Source organism: Saccoglossus kowalevskii, chromosome 2, assembly GCF_978046115.1.
Source record: "Saccoglossus kowalevskii chromosome 2, keSacKowa6.1, whole genome shotgun sequence".
Lineage (NCBI taxonomy): Eukaryota > Metazoa > Hemichordata > Enteropneusta > Harrimaniidae > Saccoglossus > Saccoglossus kowalevskii.
In genome coordinates this window covers 23,931,500-23,958,656 of record NC_140642.1, presented here as the reverse complement: position 1 = coordinate 23,958,656, position 27,157 = coordinate 23,931,500, and the positions used below count along the sequence as shown (strand labels likewise).

Below are 27,157 nucleotides of genomic sequence, written 5' to 3'. Positions count from 1 at the left end.
ATGGGAAGTACCTTGTATAATATTGCAAATAAAATATTTGAAATAATTCTTTAAACTGATAAAATAAAATTTGGACATAGAGGTGCTCAACACCTGTTTATTGTTTTCTACTCTACACTGGTATATAGATTTCTGAATAAGAGGATTATCCAGTCTTCAACTCTAATCTACCCAACACATAGGTTCTCTGATAATCTTCATCTGGCATTCTTTCATTCATTATACTGACGTACCAGGATCACCATTTTTTTGTTCTGTTGTCACCTGCTGAAAACAAATTTGAAATGTTTGTTGTTACAGAATATTCTGTAATGAATCTGATAACAGTAGCATGTCATCACGATGATTATGAACTTTCTACAGGCGCCTAGTACCGTTCCCTAGGTTTGTGACTAACTTGAATATTTATTCCTGCATGCAAACTTAAGTTAGTCTCATATGAGAGGGCATTTAGGACCAATCTGTCAAATTATAGTATAATTTTACTTTTGAAAATGTTCATTTGTTGCTCCGTTGAGCTGACATTGATAGTTCTAGTCAAGTGTATGTCAAGTTGGGACGAGCTGTTAACATGTTGAGAATGTATGGATAGATACAATAAGTGTTCAGTAGGCACAAGTACCAATAACTACAAGTGTTGGCATGAATAGTTACAAAACGTGGTGGTGTGTAATATAATAATTAACAACAATAACTGAGATAAAGAGAAGAAATGACAGCTGATGAAGTGACAGGATTACAAAGAATTCATTATAAACTACTTTCTCTATGGCATGCTATGTCTACAAAGCAGAGCAAATTCACAGAAGGTGCATTAATTGTACTACATTATTCCCGTTACCAAAATTACCCATCATGCAACATGAACAAGGAGATCGTGGCAGGCTGGACTTAACCATGCTAAATAAGCAGGGAAATATAATTGCAATTCTTGCAGCTAAGTTGCGGTTGCAGACATACAAGAATAATTGAGTTAATTTGCTGTTCCAATCCAAGGGAGGCTATATTTTTAATACGATTCAAGATTTTTCAATTTGTTGATTTAAATCTAAATTGTATAAAATTATTATATAAGCATTTTCAAATTACTTTGACCAGGAACAGGGGAAACCCTTTAACTATGTATGAATACAAATAGTACCATTTTAATGTGAATTGGCCCTGCGTTAGGTTGAATTACTCAGTACCTCTTCCGCTGCCTCAGCTAATTCCTTTTCTATTTTGCTCTGTGGGGGTTCACTCTCTACTCCCTGTTTCATAATTCACGACAAATGGAAAAGGAGAAAAAAAGAAATTCAAAAAAAAACAAGTCATTGTCAATGACACGTCCCCGTTCCGTTCATATTTGAGTGACATATACATTCAAAGCAGATCATGACCGAAATGCACCTGTATATGTACAACACATTGTACTAAATCTGAACAAAATCCATCCATGCATGACTGAGATCCAGTTCCGGAATTGTGAAAATGCGTGATTTTGATGCATTTTCGGCCTTAAAATGGCCATCATTCAGCTATTGTTAAGCGGATCATGAAACAAATGCACATATCTATTTGTGACATGATGTACAATGTACCATGTGTGTGTGTGAAGTTTGAACTTGATCAATCCTGACATGTTTCGGATACGGATCCAGAACCTATTATGTTTAATGTATGTACCAAATTTGAACAAAATCTGTCCATGCATAACTGAGATCCAGGTCCGGAATGGTTAAAATGTGCGATTTCAATGCATTTTCGGCCTTAAATCAGCCGCCATTTGGCTATCGTTAATGAGATCATGAAACAAATGCACATACATATTTGTGACATGATGTACCTTGTGTGTGTGAAGTTTGAACTCGATCAATCCAGGCATGTCTCAGATACGGATCCAGAACTGAATTCTTTAAAACAAAATGGCCGCCAGTCGGCCATTTCAAACCCGATCCAAAAAAAAAATGAAGTGCATCAAGGTCCTATTATGTTTAATGTATGTACCAAATTTGAACAAAATCCGTACATGCATAACTGAGATCCGGGTCCGGAATGGTGAAAAAATGCGATTTTGATGCATTTTCGGCCTTAAAATGGCCGCTATTCGGCTATCGTTAATCGGATCATGAAAAAAATGCATGTGCCTATGTCCCATATAATGCGAGATGTATGAGTGAAGTTTGAACTTAATCGGTCCATGCATGTTCGAGATACAGGTGATCACGGACGCACACAGGGCAAAACACAAGACCCCGTTTTCGAACTACGTCCGAACGGGGACTAAAACGTATCTAGGTAATATCAAATGTATACATCCATCACTGATCAAGACTATAATAACCCACATTTTCCACTGAGCACTAATACTTAGATGATGCAAAATATCACTTATTATGCTAAAACGAAAATGAATTTAGGTTGAATTAATATGAATTTTGAATTGATAAATGAAATGCTGTCCGACATATGAAATGAAATGCAGGATAAAAAGAAAGGTGACATGCGTAACACGGTGATGGAATATCTGTCCATGCAATTACATGGAAAAGCTTTAAGTGCGTTAAAGAGTATACAGTAGGATGAAATCATTTTTGTCTTTGTCAAGAAACAACATTAAAGTAATGACTGAGAGTTCCATTCACCAATGATTTGAAAATACTTGCATTTCACTTACCTTTTTGGGGTCAAGCTGTTTCTGTAGTTTTTTATTATTCTCCCTTTCTGATACTAAAGACGCTTGAGTTTTTTTCAACATATTCTGTAATTTAGCAGCAGCAGTACCCAGTTCTTTTGTTAGGCCCTTTTCTTTTACAAGATCACCATTTTTAGTCTTGAGCTCCTATGAAGTGAAATAAACTGGAGTGTTAGTCTTTGACTTTATTAACCCAATCACACTGGATTCAAGTTTTGTTTTTATTAAATTACAGTCAGTCCTAATACTGACTGTAATTTCATGATATCAAACTTAATACATAATGCTTCATTAATGCTACCAATGCTTAGTATTATCAAACAATAATTTTACTATGATAACAAGCTGTAACAAAATTTAAATAATTGCAGGTGTGACGGACCCCTCAACCACATCTTCCAACCTTCTTGCCCGAGGGTGTTCAGTCTTATCAATAATTCCAAATTATTTTACCACCAACAAAACTATTTTATTTTTATTACCAGGTAAAACGAAATGATTATAAGAACTTCAAACTGTAATGTGACTACAGTTGAAATTATTGGTAGTTAGCAAGTATTGCAGAATGAATCTATATTCCATTCACTTCGTGCTTACCTCTTCAAGTTTTTGAATTTTTTTTTCCTGCTCCTTTGATTTTTCCTCTTCTTTTTTGAGATCTTCAAGTTGTTTATTCAAACTTTCAAGACTCTCTACATTCTTCTGTTTTTCTTCTCTTAGTTCTGAAATTTTCTTGTTGCTAATTTCAAGTTCCGCCTTGGTCTGAAAAAGAATACAATTACACCGATGTAAATGATGCTTCAAATATCTCAATATTTTTTGCTTACAAATCCACTAGCTCAATAAGCTTATTAGATCGTTCATGATCAAAAATGATTTCAACATTAACCAAGCCTGCTTGCAAGTTCCAGAACAGAACAAGCTGATAAAGCATGCATATTTATAACACATATAAACAAAAATCTCCAAAGTGTAAATAATCAGAAATGCAATTTACACAAAATGAGTTTTAAATTATGTACAAAATAGATAACTTATAAGCAAGGATATTTAAAGACAAAATAGCATAGAGTGCTAAAATACATATGAGAAAATCAATAAGGTGAATATTTATGTTCGTTCTTGGTACACACGACTTTCAGGAATAAACACTGCCAAGACTTCTTGACATACCATGCCAGACATTTTCTTGTATGTCTGCCACATAAATAGAAACAAAGTGATGTGTACCTTAAAACATGTTGGATGTCTTACAAAATTAATTTTACGAGAAGCGAGGCAGCAAAATGCACAGATTTAAAGCTGTGGATGCCCAGCCTCAAAAGTTTATACACTGGTGCAAGAAGCAAAAACACACAAAAAAAAAAGATGCATTGGAATCGTGGTACTTGATCTTACATCAAAATCAAATACCAGTTAAAGCAACATAGTAGTTGCACATGCACGTTCAAATAGTGTGAACACAGTGTTTTACACGTTATAAAAGTTATGTCGGGTCAGGTTCAATTTCCAGATTTAAGGTAGATAGACACATTCGTGACCTAATTTGTAACTTCACCGTTTTGCGTCTTTTAATATCCAGAACCCAAATCCTATATGACAACCTAATGCAATCTTATTGTTATATCGTATTTGCTTATCAGAATCGCATCGCCAGTTGCAGCTCAACAAACCAAGCCTTGAGTATGTCATTAAAACATGACCTGGACACGCCTCTGTCATTTATGTAAGCGAATGTACGTACTACTAATGCTGCAAATAGGCTATACGCATGTTAAGAGTATAGAAGTAGTGCAGTTATCAAATCTTAACATGGTGATGAGTGGCAGTAGTTTAGTACCGGGTAGTGTTGAAAAAAACTAGACCAAATTAATTGATGACATGGTGACTAAATTGAAACATTGTGGCAAGTAGGAAATAGGTAGTTGTAGCATCGCTCACCCAACAGCACAGTGCCATCACATAAGCCACATGGTACACTTGTATGCATTATATGCGATTTATAGCGCCACTGCATTCAGGAAAATGCCAGCAGGTATTAGTAGTGAAAAGGATGATGAAAATATATAGGTTATATAACAGCAATGCTTTGTTAAATTATCAGTATGCTATGATTCACAAATTAACATGAAATACAGACATGCTAGCGCAACAACTAGCTGGGAACATGATCCTTATTATCCACTCATCTACTCACTGTATTGAAATCGGCAGCGTCTACTTTGGATGCTGATTCATTTTTAATCTTTTCCAACTCAGACTTCAGCTGTTCGACATCTTTTTGCGCCGTCTCTAACTCTTCTGAAGATTTCTGTTTCTCTGCTTTAATTGCTTCTAATTCAGAAGGATCGACTTTCTGGTTACTTTCCTGTTTTACAGTCTCCAGTTCTGTTTTTAAATTGTCCAATGCTTTCACTGCTAATTCTAACTCTTCTGACTTCTTCTGGTTTTCGGAGTTAAGTTTTTCAATTTCTGTAGCATCAACTTTATTTTCATTTTCTTTCTTTGCCGAATCAAGCTGTGACTGAAGATCCACAATAGTTTTGTTGGAGTTTTCAATCTCAGTAGATTTAGTTTGCAGCTCTGATTTTAATTTCTCCATTTCAGATGGGTCCACTTTCATCTCCGACTCCTTTCGTGTATTCTCCAAGTCCAGTCGAAGCTGCACAATTTCCTTGTTGGCATTCTCAAGTTCCTCAACTTCCTTTTGGTTTGACTCTTCAATTTCCCCTTTTAGTTGCTCCAAACTTCTGGTAACTGTGTCAAGTTCACCAGTTTTCACTTTCATCTCCTCACGGAGCTGCTCAACTTCAACTTCAGAAACTCTATGCTCAAACTCTCTTTTCAAATTTTCAAGCTCATTTTTAATTTCCTCCACAGTTTGTTTCGCAGCTTCAAGTTCCTCCACAACAGTCTGTTTTTCGGATTTCACCTGTGCATATTCAGAGGCATCAACTCTGTCCTCAGATTTCTTTTTTTCTTCCTCTAGCTTTGCTCTAAGATTTTCACCATCTTTCTTAACCTCATCTAACTCAGCAGATAACTTGTCCTTCTCTGCACGGATTTTCTCAATTTCATCAGAAGATTCCATGCTTTGCTTCAACTCCTCCAGATTTGATTTTACTGCTGTCAGTTCTTGTACTTTATTCTCAAGATCCAATTTCACCTGCTCAAGTTCTGAGCTCCTCTCATTTCGCTCGGTTGCTAACTCTAACTTCAACTGCTCCACATTACTCTTAGAATTATCCAAATCTTTTGTTTTTGTTTCACAGTCAGATTTTAGCTGCCCTATTTCATTGTCTTTCTGTGACAAATCTTTTTTAGACTTATCCAATTCGTTTTTTAATTGTTCATTAGTTTGATTCACAGATGCGATTTCATCACACTTTTTGTTTATTTCCTCTTTAAGCTGTGCTGTTTCAGTATTTTTCTCTCCATCAGCAGTCTTTAATGCCTCTAATTCAACCTTCAGCTGCTCTATGGTTTGGTTAGCAGCAGTCAGTTCTCCAGTGCCTGCTTCAGACTGCGCCCTCAGATCAGCAATGTCCTTATTAGCGGCTTCAATCTGTTGCTGTAGGCTCTCTTTCTCTCCATCAGCTTCATCACTTGCACTCTCTTTTGTCTCAAGATTCTGAATCTTCTCTTGAGCACTAGACAAGTCATCTACAGCTTTTTGTTTGTCTGCAGAAACTTTTTCTAATTCAAACTCTCTAGTTTGTAGCTGTTCTTGTAACTACACAGAAGCAAAGAAGACAGTGATAGAAAACAGAAAAAAAAAAAAAAAAAAAACACAACACAAACAAATTAAAATCGCAATTTGTTAACCAAAGGGTGACATCAATAATATAGACACTTGTTGATTCAGGAAATATTTTCTGCTCAAGATGAAATCTGATATACTGTAAAATCTGTATTGGAAGCCGTGGCTTCTATTGAAATGATACAATACTGAATGTATGTGGCTTCTATAAGAGCATCTACACGTATTAGAAATGGTGAATTTTTGGGTCTCTATTGTTCAAAAAGAATGTGTGCGGCTTCCAATACAGATTTTACAGAAGTACTCCTTCTGGCAAACTTTTGCAAAAACAAAACATGTCCATCTACTCTCAACAAACAGACAGGGATCAATTAAATATGAGAAATATTCCAATCTAAAGCGGTTGAATAAAGTTCTTACCTCTTCAACAGATTTCTGAAGCTTTTGAATTTCTTGCTGCCATTTTTTTTCTTCTGATTCAACGCTGCCTTGTAATTCAACCAGTATTGTTTCCTATCATAAGACAGTTAAATATTTAGTTACAGCACACCAGAACATTTACGCACATTTTGTAGATAGCTACAGCAGATCTTTGTATCTGAGCACCATATAAGTAAATTCATGTTTCAAGATTAAATTAATACATTCCACTAATCAGCTTAATCTAACTAATCCATGTACAGCTGTGAACAGTTAAAATACTGTATTAGTTCTATTAGAAGTACATCTACACTTAAAGGGGAAACTTCCAATCCCAGGGATTGCACCAAAGAATCATGGGACACTATTGTTTATGTTGTTTAAAAAGTTAATCTATCTTTTGTTATCCATTGTCATTTTAATCCAAAAAGTAAATTCGTTGTAAGATTAGGCTTAACTAGAAGTGCCCCTTTAAGCACACATACCATAATTGTTCCATAAAGTGTTTCTCCAATAAAAGTGAAAAATTGCATTTATTGTTTACTTTACTATGAAAATAAGATTATTTACACAAGCACAAGTGCTACTAATAGTGCAAATACTAACTAAAGAGGAAGTAATACACAAACAATACATACAGTGCTTGCCATTGCTGCTTGATATTCCTGAAACTGTGTAGAAATTTTCTGTTTCTCTTCTACTGCTTCTGAAAGTTTTGCTGATAAATCTTCAATCTGTTGAGAAGATAGAATAGAAACATCACAAACATTTGATAAACTAGTAAATAGACTGTACAAGTTGCAGTAGAACATAATTGTCAACTCCTAAATCGGATTCACTCAACACAAAACAATCTTGTAGAATTTGGAAACTATTCGGAATCCAAGATAAAATTTCCTTTGTGTATATGGACCCTAGTACTGCCTACATTTTATTTTAGCCTATCGAGTTAATGTATTTTAGTCATATGACTATGTATGATGTATTGTATTTCTACTGAGTTGCTAGACTTGACAGCAGGAAGACTACAGGTGGAATTAGACCAGTGGCAGTGACCAGAAAAAATCTGAGTCAACTACCCCGAGCAAAAGTGATGTACACGGCCGGGTTGAGCTCGATGAAAGACAGTCGTGTTTTCAGTCACTAAAAATGTCTTTACAAAAGCAATGAAATCAACACATCATTGAAGACCTCACTTCACTGAAATACTTCACATTTAATACTTTCACATTCGTTGGACGGGTTTTTGAAGAAAAGAAAAACCTTCTGAAACAAAAATTATTATTTGTGTACACAAGAACTGAAGACTTACTTGTGACTTAGAAGCTTGTTGACTTAGAAGCCCAAGTGCTTCTTTTTCAAATGTTGTTAACCACTCTGAATGAGACTAAAACAGAAAGAATTTTATTATACTTTAAGTTACAAAAAAACCTCATTATAATACCGACATACATTCTACAACTGTACAGAGAAAAGAAATATTATTGAAATCAGCATAATTCCATTGACAAATCTAAAACTATGCACATAAAAGTATTGTAAATACTGTACTTGACAGACTAAGTAGTGCTCAAAGACGTCGCCACACAAAATCCTGGTATTTAGGAGCACAATTAAAAAAACAAAAATAAACATGGCTGCTAGAATATTTATTCGCCACAATTTTTTAATATACTCTTTAGGTTCACCTGCAAGATATTTTCAACTTTTACTTTATCAATTGGTTTTATTAACGAATGTAGACCCTGTTTGTAAATGGAATATTTGTAAGTGTGAGGAATAACCAATGTTAACGTCCGACGACAAGATTTCACAATTACTCAGTCAATTTTGGGATGTTTCAGACGAGTGACCGATTCTACGTACTAAACGTATTAACTTGAAACACATAGTACAAAAGTAGAGATTGGGTTATTCATTGAAATGAGTGCTAAGTCAGTAGAGTATGGTATTTTCAAATTATACAAAACTATTTGCATTACAAACATTTCTACTATGATGATACAATTCCTTGTAGAACCTTTCCAAAATGAGTTACTGTAATATTTAATTCAAGTGTACTTACTAAGGAAGCATCAATACTGATATCTGGGAATATCCTTTGTAGTGCATCTTTTCCTATCGACTGTTCTTCACAGATACGGGCAGTCAGTTTCTCCTAAATTAACAAATAAATCACTAAAGTTATTACAACTGTTACAATACGTAACAAAATTATAGTAATGAAATCAAGTGATGGCTGGCAAGGCCAGACATTTTGCCCCGATACACACCTTTTTACTTCACATTGAAAAACAATGCTAAAATATAATTATACATAACAAATGCCTGCCTGCTAAAATATCAAATGCCCTAAATCTAAGCACTGTAGAATACTTTATTTTCGCTTTGAATTAATTTCTACTATTTTCACTGAAAGAATGATTCAGTGAAAATAAAATCCAGCAAATATACTATTGTTCCTATATTTCACATTCAATTCATCAAAAATCACCGAAAATGAATTTCATACAAAACACTCCAAAAGTCTAATCAGCGAAAAATTAATTCCAGCTAAAATAAAGTATTTTACAGTAATTTAGAGAAATAGATAGTTAGATACTTCAGATGAACTGAATTTATGTGATACTGATATGTTTCAAACATATTCAAATAAACGCATCCCATGCCATAAACCCATAGACGAGTGATATGATTTGGGAATTATGAAATAATAATTATGATTAAATGTAATCTAATACTCTATTTTCGCTGAAAAATGTTTTTTGGGTGTTTTGCTTGGAAATTATTTTCACTGATTTTTGATGAGATTAATGTGAAATATAGGGAAAAAAAAGTATATTCGCTGGATTTTATTTTCACGGAATCACCCCTTCAGCGAAAATAAATTCTAAGCGAAAATATTTTACAGTATCCTGTTATGGTGGTTTTCATTCATGTGACGCCTTCAGCAAATTAGTTCAGAGACTTTTTAGTTTGAATTTCTATTCATTATAAATATCCAATAATTTCAAAGCAAGATTAACATTTATTTACAGAAACAAACAACATAGCTATTCATTTGCATGATTCAAACATCGAAATGAAAACCGAGTTGTACTTAATGACGTGAAGACGTGTATTGGAAATTTAGCATTAAGCGATTTATTTCTACATTCTTCAAGAATAGAACACTGAATGAATGTTAATGCTTTGATTAAAAGTCAAACTGTTTATAAACAAATTATATAGAAGTTATTTATGTACCACGTATATGTGTAGGATGGAGATACCCAAGTAACAATGTGGCCATGTCACGCATCCTGATATATTGTCTATATACCATACAGTATTAAATGATACACTATATAGTATCTACTTTCAGTCATTATTTCATTTTTCTAGTATGTTGAATTAAATGAGAAATGAACTGTACATGTTTAGATGAGCTGTTTTATTTAATTTTATTATTTCTCATATATTATTGAAATCACAATGCATGTATGCGTGTAGTTACTGGGAGGCAATAAATAACACAGATAAGGATTTTACCCAGGGTAAATGAAATGAATGGGAATTAAAATAAAAACATGCACGAGAGTTATCACTACCTAAAACACTGGGAGGAGGAGGAGGAGGAGGAGGAGGAGGAGGAGGAGGAGGAGGAGGAGGAGGGGGGGGGTCTGAACCACTGTACAAGGCTTTATAAAATTACTGTATAGATGTATGCTGTTTTTAGAATCCACCAAATTTGGATAACAATAATTGGCACTATATCAGTGACACTCTAAGCAGATGAAAAAATGAGATGATCGCATGCCATAACTGTATGATGGCTACATTAGTCCATCTCACCTCAGTGCTTTTAACGGCTTTGGCTACACTTTGGTTAGTGGACTTTTCTGCTGCTGCAACAGCATCCATGGCTTTCCAATTTTTTTCACGTAAATCCTGACAAGTGGACAGAAGGGTATAAGTCCTAATATTATATTAGAGAGAAGTGTGCATTCCAGCAGAGCTGAATCACTGACGAAATCAAAATTCATTTTTCACTTCAGTGTAATCTACCAGTTGAAATTAAATTGTTTCTCTAATTTGATTGCAATTCAGTTTCATGCTCTGTCAGAAATCACGTTAAGAAATTTATTCCAAGACAGAAAGAGGGTGAAGTGAGAAACATCTAGAAATTCATCAGAAGTGTATCGTGCAAGATTTTAACTCTACATACGCTATCATTATTAGAAATCGTTCAACAATGATAATACATTCATGTAGAAAAAAAATAAAAAAAGTGGAGTGCCATGCATTAGCCATTTAAGTGCGTGCAGCATTTTACACGACAAGCAATCATTATTGCAGCAACAATACTTTGATAACAATGCAAATTTATTTTGAAAAGTGTAATTCACCAATTTTACAGAATATAGCAAAGCAGAAACAGCACACTTAATAACTTGACTTAATATGAACTGCCACCAAACAAACACTAATAAGTGACAACAAAATTTCAAATTGCATTTTACACAGAGCAAAACTTGGATCATCTACTTACATTATTTTTCTTCTTTTGAAGTTCAAGAAGTTCACTAATTTTTCCGGTCTCCTCTTTTGCACTAACCAGCTCACCTTGCAGCTGCTCTATTGTTTTAATTTTTTCTCCCAAACTGAAGAAAATTAACATGAATGAACATGAGCAATGGGTACATTTACTCCAAACATAGATGGTCAAAGGACATACAATTATTTCTTCCACATGATGCATTTTTTTATAATTTCTTTGTTGACACGTTTTTCAGATCAAAATTTTATATGAAAATATTGCACAGGTTTATTTTGTGACAAACATTGACTTTCTGTTCCCATTAATTGTGTTGCTAATTCTATAAAAACAACTGTTTCCCCCTTTATTTTGTTGAAATCATTGCACAAAATCCGACTCGTAGTGTTGTCAGCAATGTTGGTCACATGTAAAAACCTCCCAGGTCAAAGAATAACTTTCAACTATTCTAAGGTCATACAGATGCCTCCTTCTGGAGGCAAAAGTTGCCAAAATGACTCATTAATTCCTCCCTTCAAGACATCTCGGGCATGTTGAAAAACAGACAATTGCAAGATTACTTGGCAGTGATCTCTGTTTCCCAAACTGATTATTTTTAATATACATTTTTTGTGCCAGGCAACAGTTTCAATCATTGAATGTCACTGTTGTCTGTTCTGACTTAACTAAGGTTTCTTCAAAGTCGCACTTGTTAGTGAGTGAATCTCGAACATTGGATTTAGCCTTCCCACTGAGTCTGTGACACACACACACACCCAAAGTAGGGGTTGCTCCTTTTTTGGTGTTCACCTTCAGGTTAGATAGGATTTGTATTTGGAACAACCAATCTTTAATCAGATGCAACAATTTTAATTTAACACAACTTAAACTATATTGAATGAATGAATGAATAATCCAGTATTTTTAGACTTTCAATTTGTTGTGTGCGAAAATTTTAATTTCCACTCTCTACAACCCAAATTTGTGGTTTTAAAATAATTTTCAAAGATGCAACATCATGTTAAAATCTGAATAATAATTTTCATGATAGCATATCAATTTCAAAAGGTACTCACATGTTTTCATGTTCTTCCAGTGCAATTGAATTTTTACTAGATTCTGTTTCATTTATGTCTCCATTAGGAGCACCTTCTGGCACTGATGGGGCTTCCTCTCCCTCTGCAGCCACTCTTTCCACTTTTGTTTTTAATTGCAATACTAAGGATTCTTTTTCTTCTTTCAAACTCTGAAAAATATTGTTTCAATTTGTTATTTTCTACAGATTTATTAATAGCAGTTATATAGATTGCATAATTCATACAGCATCGTTTGGAAAATTATAACAATTAACATTCATTTATTTGATTTGATTTGAAAGAAACAGCACAAGAACAAAAGAAAGAAACAATTCTATGCCAATTAAAATACTTTCCCATTCACTGACCAGTTCAATTGTTGCATGCTGGGAATTCCCTAAAAATCACACTAGAACATTTTCAATAAAAAAAAATCAAATTTACAGTCAATACCAGACTGTTAGTGCATGCATCAGGAGTTGATGCTATGTGATTTTGTGGAGGTCTTGGAGACCTCAGAGGACACAGATTCTAGGCACTAACATTTTATTAACATATCAATATGATATGACATGTACTATCTGAACTCACCTTTAATTCTGTCTTTAAGTCTTCTTGTTCACTTTGACTGGATTGTAATAATTGCAATTTTTCTTGTGTATTGTTGGACTCAATACTGATAGATTTTAATGCCGCATTTAAATTCTCAATCTCTTTTGAAAATGTGGAATTTTTAGATTCAGATTTACGTAGTTCCTCGCTGACTTCACTAAGCCTTTTAGACAACATGCTCTCACTGTCTTTCTGTGAAGGAAATTTTAAAAGAATGCAACATCAGTAAACAAACTCAGTATCCATAATAACAGGGCGAAATTGAACTCTATAAAACACAACTGATTTCAAAGTACATCAATAGTCAGGAATTATCTGGATATTTTGAATGATGCGAAGACAAACAAATGGAACATACAAGGCAATTGCCTCAATTGGATGCCTCAGTGATTTTCAAGCACAATCATTACAATATACACATAGGTGTGTTTATTCACATGGCTGTTGTGGTGTTAAAGGTCTTCTGTGCATATACCATCATTTGCCTTTAATTAAAATCTGATGTTAATGTCCTCTGATGTCTTGATCCTTTACAATAAACTAAGGTGCCTTGATCTATTACAATAACCTAGGGTGCCTTGATCCAGGCACAAGTACACAGGGTGTTATGATTCGTGCAAGCCAGTACTTACTTGGCTTGACTCCAATCTTTTTATCTGTTGTTCATAGCCAGCAATCTTTTGTTCTAAATCTCTCTGTAGGTCATCACCTTTACGTAACTGGGTTTCATTACCCATCAAATTTTCTTTTAAGCGCTGATTTTCCTGTTGTAATTTACCAACTTCAGATGCCACAGCACTTTCCCTTCTGTGGAAAAAACATTCATTATTACATAATATAAGACGATATATGAATGCACAAAATTTTAGGATTTCATCTTATCTATGAAGAGATACATTTATATTTCCGTTACTTGAAGAGCAATGGTGCAGAGTTTGTATGCGAAATAGCTCGTTGCAGGAAGTTAGCACACATGATCACAAAGTCTCCCAGAAAATAAAAGTGATGTAACCAAACAGAAACAAGATTAAATGTGGATACTGTAAAATACTTTATTTTCGCTTGGAATTAATTTTCACTATTTTCGCTGAAGGAATGATTCAGTGAAAATAAAATCCAGGGAATATACTTTTTTTTTCTATATTTTACATTCAACTAGTCATAAACCAGTGAAAATAAATTCCATACAAAACACCCCAGACGTATTTTCAGTGAAAATTAATAAAGTATTTTACAGTAATATGTGCCAACGATTATTTAAACCCACAAACATTATTTTGCTGTGGCTTCGATTTATTGTTAATCTTGAGGAAGTTTAAAGCTAGAACAAATCCCTTGCTATATTATTCAAATGCCAAAACAGATAAACTAGTTTTTGTTTGCCTGTTGTAATTAACTGTTTTAATGAACTTAATCTCACTATGCTTAGTGATATAATATATTAAATTTACTATTACTACATTATAGGCAACGACATGCAATAAAAGATACCTATTTAGAAATGATAACATTCACTTACTGCTTGGATGCCTGAGCAACTTCAGATCTTAAACGTTTGTTTTCCTCTGTCAGCTTTCTAATGTTTTCCATCTGGCTCTCATCTAACATACTTTGCATCTGCTTCAGTTTATTCTGCATAGCTTGAGTTTCAGACATGTGCATTTCGTGAGTCTAAAAAGGAACAAAAACAACAACATAATTTATATCTTTTTTCACAATACAAGAATCAATTAAATTGCAGCAGCACCCCCCCTCCCCCAAGGTAGTTTTACAAAGCTTGGCCACAGAAATGCCATACTAGTCTTAAACAAATATATTGTAAATGTTAAATGTATACCTGTTGCATACGAGCTTGCATTGCTTGAATGTCTCTGGATTGGGAACTGATTTTTTCTCTGTACTTGGTCTCTTGTTGAGTGAATCTTGACTTGTCCAATGTGATTTCATGACGAAGATCCTTTACTTTCGATGCTGAAACCTGGGCACGCTGCATTTCTGAATACGAACATAAGGAAATGACAATATTGAATTATTTAACCAGAATCAAAATACCAATGATAAGTAGGCTACATCAGTAGCTAAACTCAAGTAAACTAACAGTAACTATTCAAAACTAACAATAACTATTCAACTAACAATAACTATTCAACTAACAATAACTATTCAACTAACAATAACTATTCAACTAACAATAACAATTTAAGTGAACCAACCATCTTGCAAAGCTTGTTCCTTTTCTTGCAGTTGTTTCTTCATAGCCGCAACTGGGTCTGTTTTCTGAGATGCCTGGAGATAAAATCATTAGTTTTATGATTGTCAAATGAATACAAATGTATTAGTTTTCAATTAAGGAAGTGTGGGGAAAATATGGTGTTTGTTTGAACGGTTAGTAAGGAAATGGGAATCAAGTAGAAACAATAAAAATATTTTTGCAACCAAATGTCTGTGAAAGGGCATTTAATTTAACAGTCTGATGAAAGATATGTACTCACTGGTGTCCATTCTCCAGCATGACCAGCTCCTCCACTTTGCTTATTCAGCAATATATCAATCAACTGTTGGATCTCAGAATCGGTCAGTGTTGCATTCTTTACAGAAGATGCCAAACGACCTCCAGTATTTTCATCTAAATCAAATGATAAAACAGTAATAAGCATACAATTTCTAGTTTAGACACAATAACCTTTGGATGCAGTTCCACTGCAAATAACAGAAGTCACTTCTTAAGGTAGCAACAGGGGTAAACGTGTTAAAAATTACTCCGTGATTCAGACATTCTCTATAAGCGACTAAGCAAGCTACTAGAAACCTATATATCATCTGAAAGCTTAGATATAGGTGAATAAAGTAGTGCATATGCTGTACCAATGTTTGAATTACAGAACAATTTTTAAGTTTTACACATGTTGCTACAATATTGGATCAAAATGATTTGAGGTAGCACTTTTACACAACTTTTCTTATAGTTAACTATACTTCACTGCTGAATGTGCAGTATACTTTGCCTGCTTTTTTCCTTATAGGAGGAAAATAAATTGAAAACAAGTCTCCCTTAAATCCAGTACTAAGAAATAAACTTCTCACCAAAGCTAACAGTGCAACAAAAGCAACCAAGAAACAGACAAATTGTTATCAAGTTAATTAGCATGAGAGTTTACAGAATGCAAAAAGGAAACTTTTATAATGAAATGCAAACCTCCTTAATCCAGACTACACGGTTTATATTGCCTATTATACACATACAGAAAACTGTTCAAACTATCCACAGCCAGTTTTTAAAGTAACACAGCTTACATAGTTTAAAACACGCTATTCTTGAAACCCTTACTAAAATTACAAGAGTAATTTCTAGGGGGTACATGTAAACACTGAGAAATGGGCTAAATGCTGGTTTTGATATGTGAAACTGTCAGAAAAACAAACACGTCTTTGTTACTAGATGTTACAAGATATTCTAAAAGTCTAAAGATTATCAACCGACCATGATAGTGTGTATACAAGTTATTTCCCTTCCAGTACCACCCAAGATACAATTTCCTTGATGGTAAAATTATTAAACCAAACAGTATTCTCACAATACATCTTAAAGTACATCTACGAGTCGCATAATATTTCTGAGATTATATTCAGTATGTGCTGAAGATTTTAGAATATGCAGGACAATGTTAATTTCTTCTACACCGGCAGTCAAAATAAACAATACATGCTGATGTGTACAACTTTTAACCCTAGCCACCCTACCCGTAGACACAAGCTAATGCTGTCCAACAACATTTGCTCACATACCTTGCAAATTAAATAACAATTACAAGAATTTTTTCTAGTGGGAGTCAGGATAGTGACAAGGTCAAACAGGGACATGGGGCTTTAACATTGAAACTTCTAACAATTCAAAATTTGACACAGACCATGGTCTGTGTCAAATTTTGAATTGTTAGAAGTTTCAATGTTAGTGAATCAAAGATCAAGAAATCTAACAATGTTTAAAGAACATGAAGTTGAGTGAAGTGCAAGTTCAGGGATTGCATTAACCTAATATTTTGACTCCAATTATTGAAGAGGGACCCAGTTTTTCAGGCAAGCTGGGGTTCAATCTCTAATAAAGTTATCCAGGGTCAAATTTCAATTTCTTAAAATTTTGTAAGTGGGAATCGTCTTGCCGAGACACTAGTGCAAACCCTTAAGTTTCCCTTCTAATAAAGCATGATTTTTTGCAACCTCATAATTGACTAGCACAATTCTTTATAGATTTATTAAGTCCTTGACTGTACCTAATATAGATAAATAATTCACTACTTTTATAGTACAACTTGCCTGTGACAAAATTTAAATAAAAAACAAAATTTCATGAGAGGTAAAAATGCAAATATTTTACTAGGGTTCTAGTCCTGATGAATGCTCAATTTTTGTTTACAATACAAGTTACGAAAATAATCAATTTTTTCCTTGCGGATAAAATCCTTATCAAAACTGTTTTGATCTGTAGACAGATTGATCACCTTGTATTCCAACCCATATTTAGATTTGTTCATAATATGTCAACTACAGTTGCCGGGCATTACTTGGACTCTTGCTTCATTAAATATTTACATAAATATAGTCAATATAAATACCAGTTTTCCATTAATTTGAATATGTGTAAATTTATAGCAAAATACGAAAAAGAAATTATTGTTTATGAAATTGAACACTTAAATACATCTATGACATGCTCAATCTACAACACCTGGTGCAGAATAGATAACTGGTAATTTAATTCAGTATTTCTATCAATAACACTGATGTAATGAATGGCTAAATTAAACTCAGGGTCTCCCCACTTCTATTCATATTCCGGGGCCTTGCCTTTTGAAAATGACTGGAGAGTGAAAAAAATCAATGTTTTCAAGTTTTTCTTATCTTCTCTTGGTGAAATTTTGCATGACCTGAATCGTTCACCCTAAATTCAAATTCCATGAAAAACTAGCGCTTTAAAATTTCCAAATCTTCTGCAAACTGATTCAATTACAGAAATATAATACATGCTTAAGATATTTAGCCAGCCTACTTATATACAGGCAAATTATTTATTAAATAATATATTAGACAATGTATCAACAATACTGTACAGAACTATTTTGATTTGAAGATAAATAATTTGAAATGAAATAATTAATTTTTGGATGATCATTAAAGCCAATTTTATTGGCCTAAAATTAATATAATTAACACCACATAGTTAGGAAATGAATATTATATTATATTATATTGTAATGTATATTTTTTTGAACTCTATAATTCAAGGTGCCACCTTATAATTTGATTTATTACAATTTATTCATGCTACACATCTGTATTATTGCAGTGTCACCACTTAAATGAACGACATCAATAAAACAAGTTAGGGGGTGATAACTAAACTTGGAATAGCTGTCTAATCCAACGTTGTGCAATGCTGGATTAAAAGTAGTCAAGTGAAAAATCAATACAGAGATATTATACCCTGCAACGAGCAGTGCATTTCTGTTTTAATTTTTTTCCTATTTTCTCAACAAGAAAGTAATTTGAGCAAAATATCTTGTCAAATTTATGATGACATAAGCCCTATTTGAAATGTATGTCACCTCTAAAGTAGCTTGAATATCAATTACCATAGAACATTACTATGTCAGTGTAAAGTGTTGATAAATTTGTCTGGGCTCTGTCTGTACCCTGGCGTTACCTTTATACAAAGTTTATACAGAGTACTTCTGCATAAAGAATGCACATGTTTACTTATCCCTTGGGGAACTCGTTTATTCAACTTGTAAGCAATTGGATACACTGTTTCTCACACTATTATTTTAATTTTATTCTGGAAAATGAGTCTCGCTATATCAACTACTGCATGTCAATTAATTCTGTGCTGCCCTTGTAGAAAGTGAATATAAAGCCGCATAAAAAATCCTTGTTTATTGTACCCGCCTGTACCTACCAGATTGTGTTTTGGAGTTTTTGTTGTCGTTGATCACTTGACTGTTGAGTAGCACTTAAAGACGCGCTAATAATGATACCTAGAGCCGAGAGTACATCTTCCCAACAATTTGCAAAACACTATCAGCCATTTTAGAAAGAACACTTTTTTAACTATCAAATATGCCCAAATAGAAGCAACTGTTCACAGTAATTACCGGCAATCATAGCAACATGTAATTCAAGGTGAACGAAGCTCTTGTGAATTATTTTTCACAAAAATGTGTTGAAAAACATTTTCTATTGTTAGAGTGGAGAAGAATAATTAAACTGACATTCCTGCTTTTGTTGCAGACACATTAAAATTGACACAGGTGGCATGTAGAGGTTGCCAGCTGTGGAGAATCGCACAAAAGAAGTGAAAACCAACACTAATTTCTAAACAAGTATCAGAATTAAAACTATCGGTGGAATCAACTACTAAATATTCAGAAAAGCGCTTAATGATAATGCAGTCAGTTTCTAGGAATGAACCACAGAAAAAGATAATCCCCTTGCCATGTACTCTGTTTCAGTTGAAATCTGAATCTAATTGGCTTCAAATTTAATGTGGAAAATTCACATCGACAATTGATGTTATAAAATTCTTTGTCTTCTTTTCTATAATTATTTATCATTTCGTCAACATAATATTCAAAGCATTCAACATATTTTTACATTATTTTCTAATATTTATCTTAGTTCATCAGAAAACGCAGGAGTGGCAAACTTGAGTTTAAAAGGAGTATTGACACTGCATTATGTTATGGGTTTTTATTCTAACCAGTGACAGACATTAAAATGTGCAAATATCCATGACAACTGAGATTGAGCATTTACTTCCTCCATACAAATTTACACAAAGGCATCCATTATTCACATCAGAAGCAGAAGTGTGACTGTTATATTCGTGATATTACGCAACAGTACAAATATCATATTTGAGAAGCATGATCTTAAATAGACTGTCAGTTAGCATAAATAAATCATAAATTTAATGTCCCCCAAACACAAACTTCTCTATTTGAGAAACCCTAACCCTACAAATGTACCACAAGATCACCTTTTCACCACCAGACTTTCTCACCAAAATTTTTGCCTTTTTTTCTCGTATTCAATATTGAACCTTAATTTTAGAGCCAACAGACAAAATTTTAATCATTTTTTAAGCTATTTTTCCAAGGGAAAGTTTAATGAAGAATAGAGGGAACTGGTCGTGAAAAGGTTAAAATAAGGACTACCATATTAGCCCAATTAGAAGCACAATGCCAAAAGTAAACTGTAAACAGTTGGGAGCTGGATTACGAGTTACTGTGACCAGTATGGAGCGGTAATATTGCTCACAATAATGTAGCCAGTGCTTCCTGTGGCAACAATGTAATGTGTCAGTTAAACAGTTTCTCACACTGCAATATTGCAGTTCCATTTATTCTTGCGGCCCCAGTAATTGAGAGTATATTACATGATAACATAGTAGGAAAACTTTTCACAAAAGTATGCATAATTTTGCTGCAACTGCAACAAATGATATTAGACAGGAAATGAATGTAAAGCATACAGTACACTCAGGAACCAGGCTTCCGGTTTAATGAATAAAAACAGTCTTTCGTAATCAATTACCGGTACCAACATGTTCAGCACGTTGGCAAACGGGAAGATGATTCACAATAAGTTTTTCATTAATGAAGTGAATGTCCTAGACGAAGCATTCCCGAAGTTGAATTTAGTTTTCTACGGGAAAGGAAATGATTATTCCATTTTGAAATATCTGCTTACTGTTTGCACCAGTAGTAGGGAACTATATAATCCAAAAGTCACACTGATGCGCCATTGTAATGTTATGACAGAACCCCACACCCTCCCCGTGACTTTCGTTGAGTATGGAAGTTATTTTCACGAGTGATGCGGTGTATCCTGCGGCCATACTTTCACGAGCGAAGCGAGTGAAAGTACAGCAGAATACACCGCATCTCGAGTGAAAATAACTTCCATACGCAACGAAAGCCACAGGGAGGGTGTGGGGTAATGTATGTTACATGTCAAACACAGAGTTATGCATGCTAATCACATACCATCGAGTAATGCAGTTAATCTTGAGATGGATTAAAATGTCAACGATAACTTTATCATTATTGAGAACGGCATAGGTCTCCTTGGCATTGTGCTTAAGAAAATTTGTAAGAAAAATGTTTTAACAACTTAAATATACCATATGTATACAAGTACAGTATCACTGGCAAATTAGTCAACTCAAAAATCAAAATAGTGAAATTAAATTCCCATGAAAATTTCTTTTGGATCAATTTCTTTATTAGTTAGACTATGAATGCTAAATACTATCAACCCCTCTCCCCCCAACAAAAAAAATCTATCAACAAATCATGTCAATTCATCTCCAAAATAATGATTGCACAAAGTCTAATTGATGGAAGAGTGGTACATATTCCATTTATTTGTACACAGACTATTTGCAAAGGATACAATATCACCTACTGTTTAATATTAATTGATTAAACTACGTCAACAGAAGTGGGCATATTAAAAAGTACCACAGCAATTTAAGGATGAAGTTTTCACTATATGACAGACAATTTTAATAAACTGAGCAATTGCAAAACATTTGAATTTAAAAAAGCAATCATGGTGCTATATTTGTCCTGTTATATACAAATGTATTGCAATTTAATCTGATAATGAAGATGAATTATGAAAATTGACAGAGATAATCTTATTAAATCGTGATAAGAGTATCAGGTCACAATAACATGAAGATTGACCTCAGGGCAGCAAGTACACATTAACAAACATATCTACCAGCTTTAGTTTTATTGCTGAAATCAATGCCAGGACTCAACTATCACATCAATGTCACCTCATACAACTTTGTGAGATAGTTTAGATGACAATCCTGAATACCAGGCAATTTTTCTCATAATTCAGTCTTCCAGGAAACAGTCTACATCTTTAACCTATCACTTAGATGTGATTAGATTTTGCACACGTCAGCAGCTCCATTGTATTGTACTGCTACAATATTGACATTTTGCCAGCAAACATTAAACATAATTTTGCAATTTAATATATAGACAAACATATATTGATTACTCAAATCAATTATTAAACTTCAGTTCCTTGCCATGTGTAAAATAAAAGTATCCATTTTGTACAATGAAAAGTTTATGATCGTGGTCGTGGTTTATGATTTCAATATTTTTAAATTTACAAACTGGGAAGATGATGAATGTGGGTGATGAAATGTTTCCTCTGACATTACATTTTTCTCTATGCATTATTTGACATTAGACAGATTACATAATATAACTTTATGACATTACTTATAAGCATGGTTGTTGCAACATGCATGGACAAATATACATATATATAATAGGGACTCAGTGACTGGAGTTGTCAAGAGAACAATGACCTCATTTACTTCAACTGTGTTGTTACTTGGTGGAATTCTTTAACGGAATTCCAAGAAGAAAAAATGATACTATGTGAATGCCAGAAATTTGGGAATTTGGATACAAAATATTTGTGTGACACTTCAATATAATAATTTTAGCAGTAGATTTTTAAAAATATTATTATATAATATAATATTCAATAATTAGCAGAACACTCTTTTTAAGACAAGGTCAAGATTTACACCTGGGATGCAGTAATTAAATTGTTCAGTTTTTTTCATACATTAAATGACTATGAATATAGAGATTCAACTGATGGTTTCTGAGTGGATTCCTATTATGGCTGATGCAATCCTGAAATGCAAGTACTTGATTCATTTGATGATAGCTAACAGTATAAAAATTGATTTTCAACTAAGTCTTTAATTCACTGTAAGTTAGACAACATGTTTATGATCAGAGAAATGGATGAATTAACTGTTTGAATGAGAGCAGATGAAAGCAAGCCAGCAGCCATAAAAACATTAGTTGAAATTTAGAAAGCAGAAATGGAAGACTGATTTAGGTCAGTGTATCTACATGTACCCTTGATGAACTTTGCACCTGCAAAAGTTGTGAGAATAACCAGAAATTAATGGCCTGAATAAATTGTAGAAAACTTACGAAACAACCTTCAGTACTATGTTGTATGACTGTCACTGAATGTGAATGCACTAAAGCAATAATGGTTCACAACATCACAACTCCTTCAATCTTTACACAAAGCCCATTGTATTAAGAATGCAATACCTAAGGTAAGTGGCCCTGTTCACAAGAAAAATTCTTCCAAATTTAGGTCAATTTGCACACGTATATTTTTGTTTTATGCTCCATTTATACAAGTAATATCAATATCACAATGGATGGACTACATTAAATATATTAAAAACAATATGGAAGGAAATTTCATATCCCAATGAAATAAAAATATTAAGTGTATAAATCATTTATTAAGTTATTAATTTCATCTAAAATTTGATGATGCCGCTTATGATAGTCATTTCAATATTATTTAGACACCACACCGAAAATAATAATTTCAAAATATTTTTTGGTGAAATATTAAAATTCATAAATAAATTGTTGTGCTTAATTGAGATGTTTTCTGAAATTACAAATTAATAAGGTTTTAAAGAAGATATTTTACTCTATCATTCATTCTCTGGCTCAATCACATTTGCTGAAACTTTCCATACTACACAATAGTATCGTAATGGGTTTCTATTTATTGTGTATAATAGATCAAATAAATGTCACAGTGGTCAGTCACTAAAGAATTCAGATGACTCACTGAGGTAATTATTATTCTTAGGTTTTCATGAACTAGATCTCCACACAGTAAGACTTTAATTTATTCCTGACGTAAAATAGATAAAATACATACAGCACATATGTAATTTGAATTTGATGCAATATTATATACAAACGAATGGAAGCAGACATTTTAACACCCAGCTCATCATTAATACTGTTCCAATCAACACTGGTATTCAGTGTTCCCTCTAAGTTTTATTTTCGCTCAATTTTCTCAGATTCAATTGTAGTTTCTCAGTGAAATTTTGTCTTTTGAAAAACTTTTCATGCATTTTCACAGTATTTTCAAAATTCAAAAAAAATAAAGGGAACAGTGCTGGTATTACAGGTAACAAACAATCATGGTGTGATACAATGATTGTTAGAGTTCTAAAAATAGAAAACAAATTTGATAATAGAAAAGTAGCCATTATAGTGTAGATTTCACTTGGCATGCCATATGGGAAACATGCTTGTTAGGAGAGTGATTATTCAAAGTAGTTACGTGGATTAGAAATTATAGAATATATCAAAATGCTGGATGTTTTGATATTCAAAAATATTTATCGTATAAATTTAATAGTTCTGATTGGGTTTTTTTCTTTTATGTATTTGCATACAAACATTGTCACTTCACTCAGTCTCCGTAAATAATCTTTCTGTAAAAATACCACATTTGCTCCATTAGAATACTGAATTATTGAAATATTGTCAAACCTAGTAAAATGGAATAATTTAACTATACTTTAAAGGAAAAAAACAATTTATACTTTAGTAGGAAGCAAGATAAAAATCCATATTGGCCATCATGACTGAATTAATCTATAAGGAGTACATAGGTCAGCCAGCTACTACAATGAGTGAATAATTAGGTAAATATCACGGTACCTGATTTCTCCTTCTTCTCCTTCTGTGCTTTAGATGCTTTCTTGTTTGGCAAGATGACAGAAGGCTTATCTTCTGCTGCTGGTGCCACTGGGGCAACTGCTTCCTTTGGTGAGGAAGATTTTGAAAATGGCTTGTGCTGCTCTGGCACAACCACCTTCTCCACCTTGACATGCTGCTCTTCTTTCAGGATCGGCTTCACAGGCTGAGTGCTCTTAGTTGCAGCCCGAGGAGCAGCTTTGGCTGGAGGAGCAGCTTTGGCTGGAGGAGCAGCTTTGGCTGGAGGAGCAGCTTTGGCTGGTGGTTCAGCTTCTTTTTCTTTCTCTGGCTTGGGCTCTACTTTCTTTTCCTTCTTTTTATCCTTATTGCCATCTGACTTCGGTTTTTTCTCAGCTTTAGGAGTCTTCTCTAGTTTTGGTTCTTCAATCACTTCAGATTGTACTGGATTAAAGACTTCAGCTTGTTGCTGCAAAGTCTCTTCAATTCTTCCACCACCACCACCACGATCACCACCACCACTTCCACTTTGTTTCTCCTTTTCCTTCTTAACCTTACGATAAGTCTTCTTCTCCTTCTTTGGTTTTGGTTCAACTTTAGTTGTATAAAGGTCCAACTGTGCTTTCTGTTTTTGTTCTTCTATAGCTTCTTCATAGGTTTTCTCTGTAATACCATAGGCTGACACCAGGTACACAGCTGCAGATAGCACTACAAACCCAGCAAACACTGCAATACCAAGAGTCTGCGAGTCGTATAGGTCAATTGTATCCATTTTCAATGGCCAGTTTCAAAAGTAAACTAAACAGATAGAAAATAGAAAAGTTGTATCAGGCAAGGGTAATTTTAACAAGTGAAAGACAGATACAAATGATATTCTACTATATAGGGAATACAATTAACACTGACTATTAATTAATCTGTACAAGATGGTGCCACAGTTCATTAACAGGATCATCACAAGTGTGAGTTCTTTTTTATAATTCACCCACATATGGGTGAAGCCACCCTTATGTCTTGTTCTTTCTAAACTAGTTTCAGTACAAGCTTGTGTTAATTCATTGAGTAAATGTATATGGTTAATTCTAACATCTCAAAATCAACTGCATTAAGGGCTTGACAACAGATGTGCCAGGCAGCAAAAAATAACACTACAAATTTGTAGAAATTACCCAAAATACACAATTTGATAATTAAAAAGACTGTCCCCATTTATTTAAAAAACGTCATCGGACATTGCACGATTTTATTACAGCAGTATCAATCATGGTCACTAAAATATTACTGTAGTGTCAAACGCAAAAAAAAATGTTTCTGATGGGAAGATTTTACTTGGAGACAACAAATTGTGTGAAAGCAGACCTACTCCATAGCAACGCATTAGCAGAGTACAAAGGTTTCTGAATTGTTAAAGTCAGCGGCTGTCACGAAAACTGATCACGCATTGTACACTGTATCTCAAACAGCTGATTATGAATCCACCACGCGTGAAAAGACCAGAGTACAGAATAGAGCAAATGCATTAGAAAACGAATCTCAACTTTTTCCCCGAATCAATACCTATTAAAACGTCTGACAGATATTGTTTAATATATGTTACATGTATAAATAATGTGCACGATATATTAGTCATTTCACAATGTTGGTCTTTTTTTTTTCGATAAGCCATGGTAGGTGGCGAAGCGACTTCCTTAGCATAGACCATAAGGCCTAAGTTGAGGCAAATAAACCCGAATAACCTTGATCCTGTTTAGTGATAACCAGCCTTGCATACGTGTCACTAACTTACCTTATTTCTCAATCAACCACGGGAATAAATCGCCTCGAATTTTTCGCAATAGGTTTGATTGATAAATCTGATGTCCTGGCGTTTCAGCAGGATGGATAAATCTTGACCAATTTTATCCAAACCAGTTGATTTTTGCCAAGTATATTGGACGAGTAATCGTCTGCAAAGTCAGACTGGGACAATGGACTGTAGTTGAACACGCCTACTGCAACAGGAAGAGAAACTTCCATTGGTTAATGAATAGATTTGGATGTTGCAAATATCGACGTTACTCCCCTGTCACATTTAGCCCCATTCCCGACTCGTATATAAATGATTTTCGTTACTTTCTTTTAAATTTCAGTATGATATAAATTACCTTTCCTAAAAAAAAGAAACAATCAAATGATTTTTTGTACATTCTTGCATCATAAAGTTATTGTTTCTTGACATTCAACAAGGGTGGCATATTTGTGAAAGGAATAGCCACGTATCTTTTCTGACACGTCATAGAGCTAGGGTTTCTGGGAAATTTGAAGAAAATTGGGGTCACAAAGGTCGATTGATCTGCTACTTGTTTACGACTTATATTCATACAACATTTCTTTGTTATAGTTTCATGTCAATCCTCTTAGTAAACGTCCGAGTCCAATAATTAAATGGTTTCATGAGATGCATTTGTGCAAAGGTGTGTATCTTTGCAGTGGAGAAAAGGAACACCCAACAATTGACCGGAAGTTAAC

The 27,157-nt window shown here is 33.8% G+C and overlaps 1 protein-coding gene across 7 annotated transcripts; it reads right to left on the bottom strand.

The window, feature by feature from the left end:
- On the bottom strand, positions 1-26,633 carry LOC100369294 (uncharacterized). Of its 7 annotated transcripts, none has more exons than XM_078005685.2 (20): positions 26,436-26,633; positions 24,656-25,447; positions 15,551-15,684; positions 15,272-15,344; positions 14,896-15,053; positions 14,578-14,729; positions 13,691-13,865; positions 13,038-13,250; positions 12,447-12,616; positions 11,386-11,497; positions 10,689-10,784; positions 8,920-9,012; positions 8,167-8,241; positions 7,493-7,588; positions 6,855-6,947; positions 4,872-6,407; positions 3,272-3,436; positions 2,657-2,821; positions 1,142-1,250; positions 65-267 (listed from the first exon to the last, which is right to left on the bottom strand). In XM_078005685.2, the coding sequence occupies exons 2-19, from the start codon at positions 25,419-25,421 to the stop codon at positions 1,167-1,169; spliced, it is 4,356 nt and encodes a 1,451-aa protein (XP_077861811.2). In that variant the 5' UTR covers positions 25,422-25,447; positions 26,436-26,633; the 3' UTR covers positions 65-267; positions 1,142-1,166. The 7 variants fall into 7 exon arrangements, with proteins under 7 accessions (XP_006824832.2, XP_077861813.2, XP_077861811.2 ...); XM_002741327.4 differs by having other exon boundaries at positions 1,188-1,250; XM_078005684.2 differs by having other exon boundaries at positions 65-264; positions 1,188-1,250.
- Between the last annotated feature and the right edge of the window lie 524 nt (positions 26,634-27,157).

Bases quoted from the DNA above. Each gene is read 5' to 3' on its own strand.
- LOC100369294 (XM_002741327.4), bottom strand. From the start codon at position 25,421: ATGGATACAATTGACCTATACGACTCGCAGACTCTTGGTATTGCAGTG. The intron at 13,866-14,577 runs GTAAGTGAATGT...TTTTTTCCACAG, and splicing joins GTTGCTCAGGCATCCAAGCA to AAGGGAAAGTGCTGTGGCAT. The intron at 3,437-4,871 runs GTGAGTAGATGA...ATTCTTTTTCAG, and splicing joins ACGCTGCCGATTTCAATACA to ACCAAGGCGGAACTTGAAAT.